This window comes from Melospiza melodia, chromosome 21 (genome assembly GCF_035770615.1).
Source record: "Melospiza melodia melodia isolate bMelMel2 chromosome 21, bMelMel2.pri, whole genome shotgun sequence".
In the NCBI taxonomy this organism is placed as follows: domain Eukaryota; kingdom Metazoa; phylum Chordata; class Aves; order Passeriformes; family Passerellidae; genus Melospiza; species Melospiza melodia.
Genome location: NC_086214.1, coordinates 4142211 through 4159760, shown reverse-complemented (window position 1 = coordinate 4159760; position 17550 = coordinate 4142211). Strand labels below are relative to the sequence as shown.

General features: G+C 50.0%; 1 protein-coding gene across 1 annotated transcript in view; it reads left to right on the top strand.

The window, feature by feature from the left end:
* Nucleotides 1–2776, top strand: part of GALNT17 (polypeptide N-acetylgalactosaminyltransferase 17) — a 242225-nt gene extending 239449 nt beyond the window's left edge. Inside the window, exon 11 of the mRNA XM_063174223.1 lies at nt 219–2776. Within this exon, the coding sequence (XP_063030293.1) occupies nt 219–347 (129 nt within the window). The 3' untranslated portion in view covers nt 348–2776. The remainder of the gene's footprint in view (nt 1–218) is intronic.
* The last annotated feature ends 14774 nt before the right edge of the window (nt 2777–17550 follow it).

Sequence of the window (17550 nt, the reverse complement as noted above, 5' to 3'; positions counted from 1 at the left end):
AGGTTACAGGAGTCCCTTGGGTGCTGTCAGGGACAGGGGATGCTCACTCCATTTATTTGGGGAATTATTTTATTGTTTGCATTGCCTTCCCACCCAGCTGTGTGCCCCTTCCAGCAGTGCCCAGGGCTGCCCTCCTGTTCCTGCTTTGTGTCCCAGGCAATTAATTCAGGCTATTAATATCTTCCTTTTTCTATCTTTTCCCATCTCCCCACGTGCAGAACGGAGCCATCCTGAATAAGGGCACGGGCCGGTGCCTGGAGGTGGAGAACAGGGGCATGGCTGGCATTGACCTGATCCTCCGCAGCTGCACGGGCCAGAGGTGGACAATTAAAAACTTCATCAAGTAGAGGCTGCAGGAGTCAGGGGAGTCTGACTCGAGCCACGACTGAGGGGACTGATCCACCTGGACTCCTTTGGATAGGATGGAATATCAACCAGAGCTGTCCTCGTGTTCCTGGGACAGGACCTGGGGCAGATGGGCACTTGTGGCTTTATTTTTACCACGTGTGAGTCTCCCCCAGCTGATCCCAGCTGTGTGGGGCTGGCTCAGAACTGCTGATCCCTCTGGCCAGCTCTCCAAGAGGTGTCCCATTCCCTGCTGGAGCAGCCTGGCAGCATTTACTGACAGGGAATTTCTGCTTTCCCACACAAGTCCAAGCTCTCCCAAAGGGCTGGGGAGGTTTGCACCACGAGCCTGGACAGACCTGCCTGGCAAGTGTGGAAACTGAGGAGCTTGGGAGAGGAGAATGTTCCCAAAGCCTAAAGAAGTTGAGTTTGAAGAATGTGGTGTTTTGCTGGGTCCTTGTTCCCTTTTCCCTTCCCTGAATTTTGGAGAAGCAAAACACCCCCAGCAGCTCCCAGAGATCTTTCCAACCCCTAATCACAGCAGTTGCCCAAAACAATGCAGTGAAATAAACCCCTGAGCTCCCCCTGCCCCTCTCCATCACCCACACACTGCTGGCCAAGCCAGCACCTCCCTCCATGGAGAGCCCAGAGGGATCCCTGGGATGTCTGCCTGCCCTTCTGGGTGGCAGCAGGAATGTCCCCTGAGCCTTGGACACCCCTGTCCTGCCTGCTCAGGCCTGGCCAAGGTCCCCCCGAGCCACTGCAGCCCTTCCTGGGCTGGGAAAGGGACAGGCAGGGAGGCCAAGGCCCCAGCAAATGCCAGCTTGGCTCAAATTCCTGGCCCTGAGGTCAGTTCAGGCTTATTGCTTTGGTGGAGGGATCTCACATGATTTATTTTTGGCTCATAATAATCCTGGCTACCAACTCTTGGCTGCCAAATCCACCTGGGAGTCCTCTGCTTGGGGCTGCCTGCAGAAGGGAAACAGGACCCTGCAGCATTGCTGCACATGGGTGGGCACAGGCTTTGCTCAGCAGGGAGGAGAAACCAGCCCATCTCCTGCCCTCCTCCCAGAATAATCCTCTTTGTGGCTGCCCTCTGGCTAGGGTGCGCTCAAATAGATTAATATATGAGACGGATGTGTAAATATGTTTCCCAAGCTGGGATGTGCACAGAGTCCTTTGCTGCAGAGCACTCATGCCTGTCTTCCATTTGCATCAGGATGAAGCTCCCCGGATGTTTAACGAGCTGGATTTCCAATGCCATGCAGCAGGTTTATAACTGATGTTTTAGTAATTTATTGATCAGAAGCAGATCTATTTCATTGTTCCTTCTACAGCAAACTAGCATCACCTAGGACTGATTGTTCATTTAGGCTTTACAAGGCTCCCTCAACCACTGGGGCTGTCTCTGATTTTTTCCCCCTGCCTTCCTTAATGAAGTAAAACCTCTTAGTTGTCCTGACCTGCAGAGTAGAGAGTCAATGTAGAATTTTGCTCTCTTTTTTGCTGTTGCATCTTCCCTTGTGTAATAAATTTGAGCACTTCCAAACCCAAAATTACCACAGCTCTGTGGGTGCATGAGCCAGCTCCCCCTGCCTTTGTTGCTGCCTTCTAAGAGAAGCAATTTCCTGGTGATCCAGGACACCCTGAGGGAGACCCCACAGCTCTGGTCCAGCTGGTAAAACGCCCTTAAACTGAGCAAAGATTGCAGGGAGAGGCTGTGTGGGTCGGGATCAGCAGCCAGACAGCCCCTGGGTGCTGCCTGTGCCGTGATTCAGCCCAGCTCCAGTGCCCAGGGTGGCAGCAGGTGGCTTTTGTCACATGTGACAGTGGTGGGGTGAGGTCCTAGCCCCACAGATGGGATGTGTGGCTGCTCCTGGGCTCCATCCTGGCTGTGCTGAGCCCCTGGCCAGGAGGGCCTGGCTCTGTCCAGTCCCTGGCTCTGTGCAGTCCCTGCCTGTCCCAGCCCCTGGTGCCACTGAGGTCCCCTTGCCAGGTGGCACAGACACCCAGGGACAGCACGAGGATCCTGCTGCTGCTGCTGCTGAGCCCTGGGATCCCTTGGGACGTTCAGGCTCACCCCTGCCTTCCCTTCGTGCCCCAGAAGGAAGAGCAGCCCCTGAGCCAGCAGCAGGAGGGGAAGGTGGAGATGAACCCTGGGCTCCAGGCCCCTCAGCTGGGCAGAGCCCCGGGGAGGTGTTGGCTCCTTCTCCCTGCTCCAGCTTCCAAACCGCTGGAAACAGGAGCAGAATCAGGCTGGGAAGTGGGAATTGTCTCTGCTGTTCTGTCCTGACACCGTTGGTGACTGCAGGGTGACCCCGGGAGAAATCTGAGGTCTGGGTCTCGTTGTTGCATCTCGCTTATTTCTAATCATCTGTTAATTGCTTTAAGAAGTGATCTCCAAGTGATTCTTATTAAATATCTGGTTTGAGCCTTGCCTCTTGAGTGATTTTCAAAAGATTCTCTGCTGCTGAGATACAGAGGCAGTCATTCCTCTGCATTTCATAGAAAAGTGCTGCTGTTTTAATAAAGCTTCCATTTTTGAAAGAAATGGAAATGAAGAAGAGATCAAGAGAGATGGTGGGCACAGATTAATTCCCATTCCATCCATCCCTGCTGCTGCCACTCCCCAGGATAACAGTTTCACCCCACAAGCTGGAAGGAGATGTGATGTGGCCAGTAAAGCATCATCTGCATTCCCGAGCCCTGGCTGTCCTTAAATGTTCCTGGTGTCACCTGGAGCTCTCCTTGAACCCATTCCTGTCACCCAGGATCTCCTGAGCACTGGGTTTGTGCTTTCCTGGGTCTCTGTGACCAAAGGGAGGTGGGGCACCCAGGTGAGGGCACCCAGGTGACACCTGGGCAGGGGCACCGCCAGCCCCTGGTGGGCTCTGGAGCCACAGAGTTCCTCAGGATGGCACAGGATGGAAACCTGAGCCCTTGTGGGGAGCATTTCCCACACAGGGGCAAGATCCATGTTGGAAGATGGCTCAATCTGCTTCAGAGCAGATGGAATCATGGAATCCCAGAATGGTTTGGCTTGGAGGGACTTTAAAGCCCATCCAGTGCCTCCCACTGTCCCAGGCTGCTCCCAGCCCTGCCCAGCCTGGCCTTGGGCACTGCCAGGGATCCAGAGGCAGCCACAGCTGTGCCAGGGCCTGCCCACCCTCACAGGGAACAATTCCCAATTCCCAATATCCCATCCATCCCTGCCCTCTGGCAGTGGGAGCCATTCCCTATGTCCTGTCCCTCCATCCCTTGTCTCTCTCCATGTTTCCTGCAGGCTCCCTTCAGGCCCTGCAAGGTCACAATTCAGTCACCCCAAAGTTTCTCCTGTCCAGGTGAGCATTCCCAGCTGTGCCAGCCCATCCTCCCAGCAGAGCTGCTCCATCCCTCTGCCCATCCTGGAGCCTCCTCTGGGCTCCTCCAGCAGCTCCAGCTCCTGCCTGTGCTGGGCCAGGGCTGGGGCAGCTCTGCAGGTGGGGGCTCACCTGGGGACAGGGGCAGAACCCCAATCCCTGCCCTGCTGCCCTGCTGGGATCAGCCCAGGGCTGGGGGTTCCATGCCCAGTGCCACCCACTGCAACCCCAGGGCCCTCTCCAGGGCTGCTCCAGCTGCTCATCCCAGCCTGGATGGATCCCAGGCGCTGCCCCAGCTTGAACTTGGCCTTGTTAAACTTCCTGAGATTCCCAAGGGCCACTCCTGGAGCTGTCCAGGTCCCTCTGGATGGCCCCAACCTCCAGGGGTGTCACTGCACCCTCAGCTTGGTGTCACCTGCTGGGTGCCCTTGATCCCTGTGTGTGCCATTGATGAGGATATTTAAATTCCAGTGCTCCCAAATCTGACCCTGAGGACACCACTGGCCACTGATGTCCAGCAGGACTCTGAGTCATTGACCACAACCTCTGCAGGCAGCAGGGACTGCTCCTGTGCAGGAGCTTTGTGCTGCCCAGGACACAGAGCAGAACATCCAGAAGGTTCTCTCTAAACCCTCAAATGACAATAAAATCTCATTTCAATGCTGAAAGTTGAACTCATGGGCTCCCAATGGCCATGGAGCAGTTTGGGCACTGATCCACTGCCAATGACCACTGAGACATTTGGGCACTGATCCAATGGCCACGGAGCTGAGCCCTCCAGGGGGAAGGGGGCACTGGGAACTCTCCAGCTCCTCCTCACAGGTGGGAAGAAGCCATCCTTGCTTGGGCTGGGACTGGGAAAAGCATCTGTGGCCATCAGGAGTCTCAGCTGGATTTCCAAGGACAGTGGGATGGACTCACAGAATCACAGAATTACTGGGTTGGAAGAGACCTCAAAGATCATCGTGTCCTACCCAGCCCCATCCCTGGCACCCAGTGCCACATCCAGGCTTTGTTAAACACACCCAGGGATGGGGACTCCACCACCTTTCTGGGCAGAACATTCCAGAACTTTATCACTTTCTGTTTATCACCCTAATATCCAACCTGTATTTCCCTTGACTTGATGAAGGACTGAGGCCTCTCCTCTGGCACTGCCAAACTTAAACAATCCTTTAAACACCAGAAAGACTTTGGGCCACTTTAGGGACAGAAATAAACCCTTCCAGCTGAGAAATGTGGGGGGCTGAGCTCATTTTACTGCAAGGCCAAGATCTTGAGGGATGGCTGATCCTGAGTGTTGGGGGCAGGTTGTTCCTGGAATCAATGTTCTTATAAATCAAAAAATTCCCCAAGTCAGTGATGGCTTTAAGTCTCCCTGCAGGCAGGACCCCCACAAGGCCCTGGAGCCGGGGGAGCTCCTCAGCTCCCTCAGGATTCAGGGAAGTTCCCACTGCTGGGTTGGGAATCTCAGCTGTGCCTTTGACAGCAACACAACCAAATAAAATCCCAGCAGAACCGAGGAGCTCCAGCGCCCAGCAATGTCCAGCACCCAGGAGATCCTGTCAGGAGCATGGGGGTCGAGTGTCACACCCCAGAGGGTCAGTGTGACAAACACTGCCCATCTCAGCTGCTCCTCACCCAGGAAGGGCTCAGGTGGGGATTTATCCCAGGGAAAAGGGGCAGCTCCCATCTCCTGCTGGTTTGGGTGACTCCTGCAAACCCCAGCTGGGAATTTGGCCCAGAGGCTTTGGATCCCACGTGGACCTGAGCCTGGCTGTGCTCAGGGCAGTGAGGAAGGAACAGCCTGGAGAGGGGCTCCAGGGGCTCCTGATATTCCTTCTGGAATGTTCCTTCAGGCCTCACTGTCTGCAGCAGCCACCCTGCTCCTCTGTGTCAAGGGTTGCTCCTCTGACAGGAACAATCAGTCAACAACCAAGATCTTGAGGGGTGGCTGATCCTGAGTGTTGGGGGCATCAACATGGAGTCAATGTTCTTATAAATCAAAAAAATTCCCCAAATCAATTGTGGCTTTAAGTCTTCCTGCAGGCAGGAGCCCCAAAATGCCCTGGACCAGGGGAGCTCCTCAGGGAGCTTTCCACAGGAGGAAAATCCCACCTGGTATCTTGGAGGTGTGAGGGGTAAGAGCTCTCCAAGTGTCTTTCCTGGCTGTTGCAACCCCAGGTTTTATTGTTATGGGCAAGGACCTAGGCAGGAATTAATTCCTGATTGTGCTCTTGGAAATCCAAGCCTGGGGGAAAATGATCCAGAGGGGCACAAGAGGCTGAGCTGAGCTGCACTCAGCACCAGACCAGGGGCAGCAGCTGAATTTTGAGAGTGGAAGAGCCACCACAGGGATCCTTCCAGCCTCCTGAACTCCTATGAGGAGCTGAAGTGTTTCCAGCAGGATTCCCCACCATGGAAGCATCATCCTTGGAAAACTGGCCCAGGAACGGAGCTCTGGGTGGCAGGACAGAGCCCAGGGATGCCAGGCAGTGCAGGAACTTCCCGGGGTGTGGGAGCATCAGGGGTAGGACGGTGGGGATGGACAGAGAGCAGAGATCTCTGCAGCCAGGGCAGGAACTTGGGGTTTATTGAGAAGGGCCTGGGGGCAGGGCCCTGCTGGGAGCTGCCAAACACAGCTCAGAGCAGGCTGAGAGAGGAGAGGGGCAGAGAGGATGAGAGGGTAAGAGAGTAAAAGGGTTAAGAGAATAAACAGGGTAAGAGGCCAGAGCTAAGAGAGCGAGGTTCCCATTACAGTACAATAAATCTTCTTCTGTGTTGAATATTCCCATTCTCACTAACCAATCTAGTACAAGATACAAATCCTACAGCATTTCCATACAGCCTATAAGAATCATTACATTGCCATACTGTGTTACATTTTAAACACTAAAAACTCCTCTTTGGGCCCCTTCTGCCAAGCTGCGGGGTCTGCTCTGACCCTTGGGCCTGTCTGCAAGCAGAGGGTGTTGTTCCATCAAAAGGGGATCACCTTCAGCTGGCCACACCATTGTTTTCCAGTTGTTCAGTAACTGAGGGATCTCAAAGCTTGCTTTCATTTCAATCTCACTTATAGTTTCTATATTCTCAAAATCTTTTGCCAGACAATCATATTTGTAAGGCTTTCCTGTTTCATCTTCCCCAACACCGGGGCTGTGGAGATGCTGAGCTGGGAGAGCTGTGGTGGGCATGGCCTTGGCTGGCTCTGGAGAACACCCAGCTGCTGCCAGCCACCCTCCATGGCATGGCAGGGGGAGAAAATCCCATAGAAAATTCCTGAGTGGGAGAGGGCACTCACCAGGCACCACCATGGGCAGGATACTGATCTGGGGAACAATAATTGCATTAATTACAGTTACAGATGGGGTGGGTGGTGAGAGACAAACTGAAACCCCAACAGCCCAGGCTGACCTTCCCCCAGCCATCCCCAGCTCTGCCATTCCAGGAGCTGCAGGTGGATGGGATGGGCTTGGTCCATGCCACTCTGCCTGTGGATCCTTCCTCAGGAGCTCCCCCTGTGCCACCCTGGGGTCCCTCTCATGGAATAGAGTCCTTCAGGAGCTGCTCCAGCGTGGATCCCCCATGGGCCACAGCTCCTGAAAGAGCTCCAGGGGGTTCTGCAGGGGCTTCAGCTTCCCTTGCGGCATCTCCCCCTGCTCCAGGGGCTCTCCAGGGCTCTCTGCTCCCCTCTGGATCCCCAGGGGCTGCAGGGGCCCAGCTGTTCCATGGAATCTTGAGGGAATCTCTGCCCCCGGAGCAGCTCCTGCCCTGGTTGGTCCCTGCTGGGCTGGTTCTCACCCATGTCCCTGCCTGGCGTCTCCCCCAGCAGCTGCACAGAGATTTTCACCCTTCCTGGGAGGAGTTACCCAGAGCTGGCAGCAGCTCCAGCGCTGGCCTTGGCCCTGGCACGGCTGCCTTGGGGGCAGCTGGAGCCCAAAGTGACAATGGGAGCAGGGAAAGGACAGGACAGCTCAGAACGGGGAGGGAGGGGGAGAACACTGTGGAAAGGAGGGGTTATATGGAAAGGGGGGATCATTAAGGAAAGGAGGGATCATTAAGGGAAAGAGGGATCACTGTGGAAAGGAGGGATCGTTACGCAAAGGAGGAATCATAAAGGAAAGGAGAGATCCTTAAGGAAAGGAGGGGTCGTTAGGGAAAGGAGGGATCACTGTGAAAAGAAGGGATCATTAAGGAGAGGAGGGATCATTAAGGAAAGGAGCGAGCATTAAGGAAAGGAGGGAGCATTAAGGAAAAGAGGGTTCATTAAGGAAAGGAGGGATCATAAAGGAAAGGAGGAATTGTTATGGAAAGGAGGGATCACGGTGGAAAGGAGGGATCATTAAGGAAATGAGGGATCACTATGGGGAGGAGGGATCGTTATGGAAAGGAGGGATCATTAATGAAAGGAGGGATCTCTATAGAAAGGAGGGGTTATTATGGAAAGGAGGGCTCCTTCTGCATTTCTTGCCTAGCTCAGAGCATCAGAGGATGCTCCCCCTCGGAGGGGTCCCTTGGGCAGATCTGTCTCCTCTCCAGCAGCCTGGGGCTGAGGGGACAGTCAAACTGGGGCTCTGCTGTCCCCTCTCCCTCTGTCCCCAGCCCAGGAGCTGTGCTGGGAGGGCAGGGACAGCCCAGGAGCTGTGCCTGGCCCAGGCTCACCCCCTGCCCAGAGTCAGCTCCCAGGGACCTGCACTCCCTTCATGTTTCCACTTTGGTGCTATTTTTGTTCCACTTTCTCTTTGTCTTCAGTGCTGTCTTGTCTCAGTTTTGTGTCTTGGGCTGCCTCACATCCCCTCTTTGTTCTCTGCAGGAGTTTGCTCCATCCCTGTCCCCTCTTGCTCCTTTATTCTCTGTGTGTTTTCCTTTGTTTGCTCCTTTTCCTTTGTTATTCCTTTTGATTGCTTATTTCCACTTCAGCTTTTTTTCACTCTCTCTCATTCTTTCCTGTTTCATCTCTCTTCTTCTTTTCCTCTTGCTTTGTTTTCCCCTTATTCTTGTTCTCTCTCCTGATGGTTTTGTTCTTTCTGTGTGTTTGGATTCCTCCCCTCCTGCTTTCCTCCCTGAGCTCTCATTTGGGGTGGGAAACCAGCCCTTGATTAAATTTTAATCAAAGTGCCTAAAATCAAAATCCAAATCCTTTTTCCCCCCTTCTTTTTATTGCTAAGAAGGAGACATTAGCACAGCTCCTGACAGCAACTGGTGCCCATTCTGCTGCAGTGCCTTGGCACAGGCTGGCACATGGGGCTGCCCTGGCCAGAGCCATGGGTTTTCCAGATTCCAAGAGCTCCCAGCTGTTGGGAAGGATGAAAGTTTGACAAGAAAGTCTCACAGATATCTGTGCTTAGCAGAAAGATTTTTAAATGTAGAATCTGAAGAAGGAATAGAGATGGAAGCAAGTTTTGATATAGAAGAAAAGAATTGCTGAGCCACTCTCACTGGATAACCAAGGAGGCAAAGGGTGTGTTAGTTAGAAGGGGTTTTTATGGCTTAGAGCAAAGGATAAACCCACCCCAAACAAGAAGATGTTTTTACCAAGCAGAAAGAGAGCACAGGCAAACAAGGCAGCAAATGTGGCAAGTAGAAAAAACATCTCAGAATTTTCCACTGCAAGAAAACTGAGAAACAACTTCTAGCTTAAACTGTAATGTACTGACTGTTAGTGATTGGAGAACAGTAACATGAATACGGAAATTACAGTAGTTATGATGGGCTATAGATAAAAGTTAAGGTATAGATTGGTTCTGGTTTATGAAGATGGTCAGCAAAGAAAAGTCTATAATGCATTGGAACCAAAACCAAAGGGTCTCCAGGGCTGCCTGCAGCTGGAGCTGACAGCTGTGGGCACAGCTCTGTCACCCACCACCCTGGACTGCTGTGACACCTTGGATGGAATAAACTGCATTTTGGATACAATAAACTGCATTTTGTATACAATAAACTGCATTTTGGAGGCTGCCTGGAGTCCCACATCCCTTATTTCGGCCCTTACACCCTGCCATGGGTAGGGGCAGACAACTGGTGGATCCTGGTTTCAAGCAGCAAAAATCCTGGTGCTGGGGAACAGGTCTCTCTGAGGTGTGGGATGAGCCTGTGAGGGTCTGGATCACTCATGGAGATCCAGGGGAGTGGCATTCACATTCTCTGAAAAATCCCTTCACCCAGGATTTTTCTCCTGAGAAGCTGAGAAGCCTCAGAGAAAAGGGAAACAATTCTTATCTAATTTGCTTCTCCTCTGTTTTGCTCACATGTGGAATGTGTTTGGAGATTGTTTACCCACAGGTGATTGTTCCATTGCAGTCTGCTGTGAGTTGTTTTCATTCATTGGCCAATCAGGACCAAGCTGTGTCAGGACTCTGGAAAGCATCAGGAGTTTTCATTATTATCTTTTTAGCATTTTGTAAGTATCCTTTCTGTATCCCTTAGTATAGTTTAGTATTCTTTAATGTAATATAGTATCATAAAATAATAAATTAGCCTTCTGAAAATATGGAGTCAGATTCATCATTCCTTCCTTTGTCAGGGCACCCTAAAAATACAATACAGGGGGAAAGGGATGAGATCACTGTCACTGATCACTGGTGTCACTGTCATATTTTCTGAAAAAGCCCCTTTGCCCAGGATTCTTCTAGGAAGCTGAGAAGCCTCAGAGAAAAGGAAAACAATATTATCTCATTTGCTTCTCCTGTGTTTTGTTGTGTTGGAATGTGGTTGGAGATTGTTTATACAACATGTTAATTGTTTTTACTTAATGACCAATCACAGTCCAGCTATGTCAGGACTCTGGAGAGAGTCAGGGGTTTTCACTAGTATCTTATTAAGCCTTCTGTAAGAATAGAATAGAATAGAATAGAATAGAATAGAATAGAATAGAATAGAATAGAATAGAATAGAATAGAATAGAATAGAATAGAATAGAATAGAATAGAATAGAATAGAATAGAATAATACATTAGCCTCCCAAGAACATGGAGTCAGATTCATCCTTTCTTTCCTGCCACGGGGGACCCTGAAAACACCACAGGGTGCCCTGGGTTTGGGACATTTGGGAGGGTCACTCGTTCCTGTGGCAGCCCCTGAGCTCCAATCGAGGTGTCAGGCAGGGATCTCCAGCCCTGGGCAGGGAAGGAGGAGTCCATGGACAGAACTCTGGGAGGGACCAAAGGGTTAAAAGGGGAAACCTCCATGGTGTGGGTGAGGCACATGGTGGGGAAAATTCTCTGCTCCAGGTGCTGTAATATTTTCTGTATTCAATCTTCTGTTGTGTTTTTGATAAGGCTTTAATAAACCTTTTAAATCTTTTTGGAAGTGAGCAGCATTTCTCACACCCTGGAGCCAGGAGCCCTCCACGTTTGGTGCAGAGGCTTCACCCATCCCAAATCCTCGCTGGGAAGAGCCAGAGGAGCCCATCCAGCTGCCGAGTGTGTGACCCAGTGGCCTGACAAGAGCTCGGCCTCACTATCAATTATAATTGCCATTAATTATCGGCAGTCCTCGGAGCCAGGCCGGCTCTCCCTTCCCTTCCCGCTCGGCTAATTCCCTTGACCTCCTGTGTTTAAGCGGAGCAGCTCCTGCCGAGCGGCTTTGTTGCAGTTGATAGCAAGATAATTATAATGCCATCAGTGGTTAAACTGCTTCAATAGCGGCAGGCCCTCTCCTCAGGCCTTTGATGGATATCTCACAGCGCCAGAGATCGCAGATTAATCACTGCTGCTGCTGGCAGCAGAGCGAGCCCAGGCAGAACAGTGTTAGAGATGTGAAACATGCCAATCCCTTGTTTTTAAAATTTTAAAAGTTTAATCATAATAAAATGGTTATTAAAATAGCAATATAATTAGAGTAATAAAAATTTGAACAATTGAGATTAGGATAATACGAAACAGTACAAACAAAGAGTTAGGGACAGTCCGGGTACCTTTTTCTAGGTAAAATAAGCCCAAAAAAGGACTCAAGTTATCAGAGTATTAACCCTTACAAGCAACAGCCTGTTGCATATTCATACACCTCATCCATGATGCATAAATTCCATTCAAACACAGGATTCTGTCTGGTCAGTGTCAGCTTCTTCCTCTGAATCCTGACTGCATCTTCAGGTCTGAGCAAGGCAGGAAGAAGTTCATTTCTTCTGATAATGGACCAATAAATTCTCTTTCTCTGAAAGATTTAGGTGTGCTGTGGCTGCTATCTTGCTGTGAGTCCTTTCTTTATAAAAAGTATCTTACCTAGCATAGTTTCTATTTTAACATTATGTTATAACCTAAAACTATATTTAACACACAACTTAAGAGACTTAATACAGCATAACTTTCTAACATAACACATATAATATTAATTTAAATATCTGTGAAAAGCCAATCATAAAATACGCACTTTTCACATAGACACACATTATAATATTGGCTTGTTGCAAATGTTAAAATGGATTCTCTATGTGTGATGTTAAAGTTACTTTGTTATAAAGATCCAGCTTTTATTTCTGTTGTTAATTAAGCTTAGACATATGTCCTGGTTTAGCGCAAATTTAGGAGAAAACCTCCAAAGGGAGCCTCTCCAGAAAGCAAACCCACACAAAACAAAACTCAAAAGGACAATGATGGGATGACACATATTTTTCAGGACACTTGTGGCAGTAGGTGACCACCCAAAAGGAGTATCCCACCACCTGTGTTCAGCATCTTTCCTTACTCTCTCTATGACATGGTGTATTTTTTCACCTTGTGGTGAACAGTTACCAGGACTTTCTGTTCATTCTTCGTCTTCTCAATATTTCAATTAAGTCCTGACGAAGCAACAATTGCTTTAACGAAGTAATATTCATCCCAATGGGATTAGGTAAATGTCCTGGTTTACGGCAAATTTGGGAGAAAACCTCCAAAGGGGCCCCTCCAGAAAGCAAACCCCCACAGCCCCTCCCAACCAGGTCGGGAAGGATTCCTTGGAGAGAAGTGGAAAGAACCTGTTTATTGAACAGGCACAGCACCCCCAGCACACAGAATGAACAATACCAGGTGACAGCACTCTGTCACTGCTCTGACAAAGATGACAAATTCACAAAGTCTCTCTGGGGGTGGTCGCTCTGTTCTCAGTCCCTCCTGTGCTGGGGCAGCTGCTGCAGCCACAAGGTGCAAACTCTCGGTGTTCCCAGGGCCCAGCCCGGAGCAGGCTCGAGTGGGTCCAAAAAAGGGAAAGGAGAAACAGTCCAGGGAAAATTCAGACTGCTTAGCTAAACTAACTAATGAGCAGAAGCAAAAAGCAGGAGAAAGCAGAAGCAAGAAGCAAAAAGCCAAAGCAGCACCATGTACTGCCCTGTCTCTGTGCCCCACCAGCCATGGGGGAGCGGCTGAGAGCAAAAACAAAACAAAAACTCTGCTCCTCAGAGCCAGTCTTGAAGGCACAGAACATGATATCCAGCATGAACAGAACACACCAATGGGGATACAAGCATCATAACGTCGCCCTAGGACATAGTGAAAGAGCTGATATCAGTGTGCTTGTGTTAAAATGCCTGCCTGGATGTGTGAAAAATGCATATTTTATGATTGGCTTTTTGCAAATATTAAAATGAATATTATATGTGTTATGTTAGAAAGTTATGCTGTATTAATTTTTTAAGTAGGGCTATGTTAATGTTTTAATAGTATAGTAAATGTAGTTTTGTAGTTAAAATTTAATTTTTTTAGTTAAAATAGCAACCATGTATGTGGTATTTTTTTTAAGAAAGGAATGAGGTATTTGCACCAGATAGCAGCTACAGGACACCTAAATCTTTCAAAGAAAGAGAATTTATTGGTCCATTATCAGAAGAAATGAACTTCTTCCTGCATGGCTCAGCCATGAAGACACAGTCAGGATTCAGAGGAAGAAGCTGACACTGCCCAGACAGAATCCTGTGTTTGAATGGAATTTATGCATCATGGATGAGGTGTATGAATATGCAACAGGCTGTTGCTTTTAAGGGTTAATCCTCTGATAATGTGGCTCCTTTTTTGGGCTTATTTTGCCCAGAAAGAGGTACCTGGACTGTCCATAACGCTTTGTTTTTATTGTCCCATATTGTCCTAATCCAAATGGTCCAAATTATTATTGCTCTAATTACAGTACTATTTTATAACTATTTTATTACTATTAAACTTTTAAAATTTTCAAAACAAGTGATTGGCGTTTTTCACAGATGGGATAACATCCCATGAACACAGAATGAGGACACCTGTACAGATCTGCCAACCATCAGCCCTCACCCTGTTACAGGTGGATAATGAGATAATTTGCTCTCACAATTAAAAGATAACTGTTGTGTGAATATTGAGAAAAGCTTCAGTGATGTACAGTTATGTTATTGTAGTTTAGATGTCCTCTGCTCTCCCCACAGTTCCCTTTCCCCCTGTATTGCTGCCATCACACAGCCTGGGCTGTCCAGCACAGGTACAAAGAAGCTGCACAGGTGTCCCTGGCATGGGGCAGGTGGGAATGGAAAAGCTTGGGGGTGCTCAGGGGGTGGGCATGGCAACACCTGAGCTCCAATCCAGGTACAAAGCAGTCTGCACTGATAAATGGCACAGAAGAGCTGACTGACAGACTCTGGGAGGGGCCAGGGCTGGCTGATGCAGCCCCCATGGGTATAAAAGACTGAGCATCCAGCTTGAAGATGAACCAGCCATGTGGTATGCACAAGAGGCGGTTTTTAGCACTGCAAATTTCCCCCTATATAGTCCTTTTGTTGTATTTTTGTCAAGGTTTAATAAACCTTTATAAATTTCCAAAGTGAGCAGTTGTCTCTCACAACCCTCTGAAGAAAGCACAGACCAAAGCCCAAACTGGAAGTGATACAGAGGAGCCAAAACCAGAGCCAAGAAACACACATGCTCTGAAAAGGCAGATCAAGGAGGAGCCGTGTAAAATAATCCTGGAAAATGTAAACTAGTTTATGGATATGCATCAGGGTCTGTGAATATGCAACAGGCTGATGTAATTAAAAGGTATTTAAGGGTATCCCCAAAAATGACAGAATGCTGTTGGCTGAGTGCCAACCCTAATAACGTTTGCTCTATGGTCCTTATTTCCTATTGTCCTTTATTAATTTTTTTACGTTTTCACAGGAGAGTGAACGTGTTTTTCACACCCTTGCTCTATGGTCCTTGTCTCCTATTGTCCTTTATTAATTTTTTTACATTTTCACACGAGAGTGAATGTGTTTTTCACAACATGATGTTCCCGAGATGCACATCCCAAAACCAGAATGTGGGGAGCGTGCTGGGATGTGGAGCTGGCTGCTCACCAGTCCTGCAGGGAGCAGGGAATGCACCTGAAATCCTCTCCCAGCCCTCACCCATCCCCACTAGCACCAATTTCCTTTTCCAGGGGTGCAACAGCAGCAGGCAGAGAAAGGGGATTCACCTCTCAGTCTGGCAGGAATTACAGAAGAGTTGGAGTTGCAGGGTGAGGAGGGGAAAATGCTGCTTAAGATGTTCCTTAATATTTGATTGTTGCAGTAAGGTAGAAAAATTATAAGAGAAAGGCCTCATAAAATGAGGCCTGCTCTGTTATTTCAGCCCTTTGCAAGTTCCCGTGTGAAAGCAATCCTGGCGTGAGCAGTTTGTTAACATAACAATCTATTCCTGGGTAAAAAAACAGGCAACAGCACCTGTATAAACTGTTTTTGCACCATTAATTTTCATTTTTCTATCTCTCACAAACAAGTTTTCCTGCACATACACACCGGGGTTTGAGTGACCAATCAATACAGGGTAACAACTTGTTACTAGAATAACTTGTTGTTAGAATAACAACCAAAAAGTAATTGGCAAGAAAGTTCCTGACCAATTGGAGTCCCACACGAGGTCTGTAAAGCTGTATAAAAAGGAGTTATGTGAATAAAGAAGGGTTTTTTCCACCATGAAGAAAATGGAGTCTGTGTGATTTATTCTGACATTTGATGGCCCATGGAATGAGGGGCCCACAGTGCTGCAAACCTCCCTGGGAAGAGGCAGGAGGTAAAACATTTATTACCTGAGCCTTTAAACCTTAAAACCTTGGGATCAACCAGCTGCTTTTCATGTTTTAAGGAGGGGTTTCCCCCACCCCACAAGTTTGTGTAGGAAATTATGGACAGTAATCCACTCCCCTGTAATCCACTCCCCCATTTCTCTGTGACTGTGCTGTTGAGCTGCACCGCGGCACATCCAGCCAAAAATGCTGCTCCTGCTCCTTGAGGGGACCCAGCCACACCTGGAGCCAAAACTCCTCCTGCTCCCATCCTGGGCAAGAAGGATGAAGTGTTCCTGGAGTCACAGAATACCCTGGAAAGTATTCCCAGGGATCATCAGTGCAGTTCTGGCCCAGCACAGACACCCCAACAACCCCAGCCTGGCATCCCTGGCAGCTCCTGGAGCCTCAGGGCTGTGCCCATTCCCTGGGGAGCTTCTTCCTTGGAGAAGTGGGATTAGTTACCCGGTGTAACTGCTTCCTAGAATGTCTCACTCAATGCCTGCGCCCGTGCGAGGCTCTGAGCAGCAGGGAAAAGGTGTGATTGTTTTCCAGAGGGTTTTATTTTCCCGGCTGTGATGTGGTGGGAGCACCCGTGGTTCTGTTGGGTTTGCTTTAATTATTGTTATTTGTGTGTAAACACACCAAGAGCTTGTTGGAACCACTGGGCTGGAAAACTGCCTGGGAGGCTCCTGCTCCTCTCAGCAGTGTTTAAAATGGTTCATGACTGTTATTCCCCAGCTTCCCTGCCTGCCTCAGCTCTGGGTGTTTATCAGGACAGACCCTGCGTGCCCCAGGCTGGGCAGGATGGAGCTGCAGCACCTGAGGGGAGGCATGGGGGCTGGGAAGGGGTTTGGGAGTGTCTGCCCTAAGGAGATGTCTGTGTGCAATGTGTTCACCTTTGCCCCTTCCCATCCTGGAGCCCCTGGAGAGCCAGGGAGGAGGTGGGTGCTTTATTCCTTGCTGGATTTGGGCTTTTCCGCTTGCCCTGCATCCCCTTGAGCCCCAGGGATCTCTAAACACCTTCTGTGTTCATATTGCCTCTACAGCCCTCAGCTCTGCCCAACTCTCACCTGGGAGGTGCCACAGGGCACTGCTGTCACCACAAAGCCACTCCCTGGCCCTCTGCAGGGGCTCCTGAGTGTCACCATCCCTGCCCATTGTCCTGCATGCCCCAGGGCTGTTCCCTCTCCCAGGTGGCCCCGGCAGGTGCTCGTGCCCCTTGGACAGGGTCCCTGGTGGCAGCCAAGGGGGGCCTTTCCCCATGTCTCAGGACATGCTCAGAGCACTCCCACCACTGAGGGGCTGGCAGGTACAAAATAAGTCAGATTAAAACAATAAAACCTCCCCCAAACCATTCAGAAACCCCAAGAGCAGGAGTGGCCTGGAAGAGGATGGGTGACCTTGCTGGGGACAGCACCAGGGCAGAGGAAGGAGGAGGGCAGGGGGGTCACACAAGGTGGGGGGTGCCCCATGCCCAGTGCCCTGGGACAGCTCAGGAGAGCAGGAAAATCAGGAAAGGTGGGAGTGGGGTGGGTCTGGTGCCCAGGGTGGCACTGGCAGCCATGAGTTTGGTGCCCAGGGTGGCAGCGACAGGTTTGGTGCCCAGGGTGGCACTGGTAGTGATGGGTTTGGTGCCCAGAGTGGCAGCGACAGGTTTGGTGCCTGGGGTGGCACTGGCAGGGATGAGTTTGGTGCCCATGGTGGCACTGGCAGTGATGGGTTTGGTGCCCAGGGTGGCAGTGACAGGTTTGGTGTCTGAGGTGGCACTGGTAGGGATGTATTTCGTGCCCAGGGTGGTTTGGTGCCCACTGGTAGGGGGTGGGTTTGGTGGCAGTGACAGGTTTGGTGCCCAGGGTGGCAC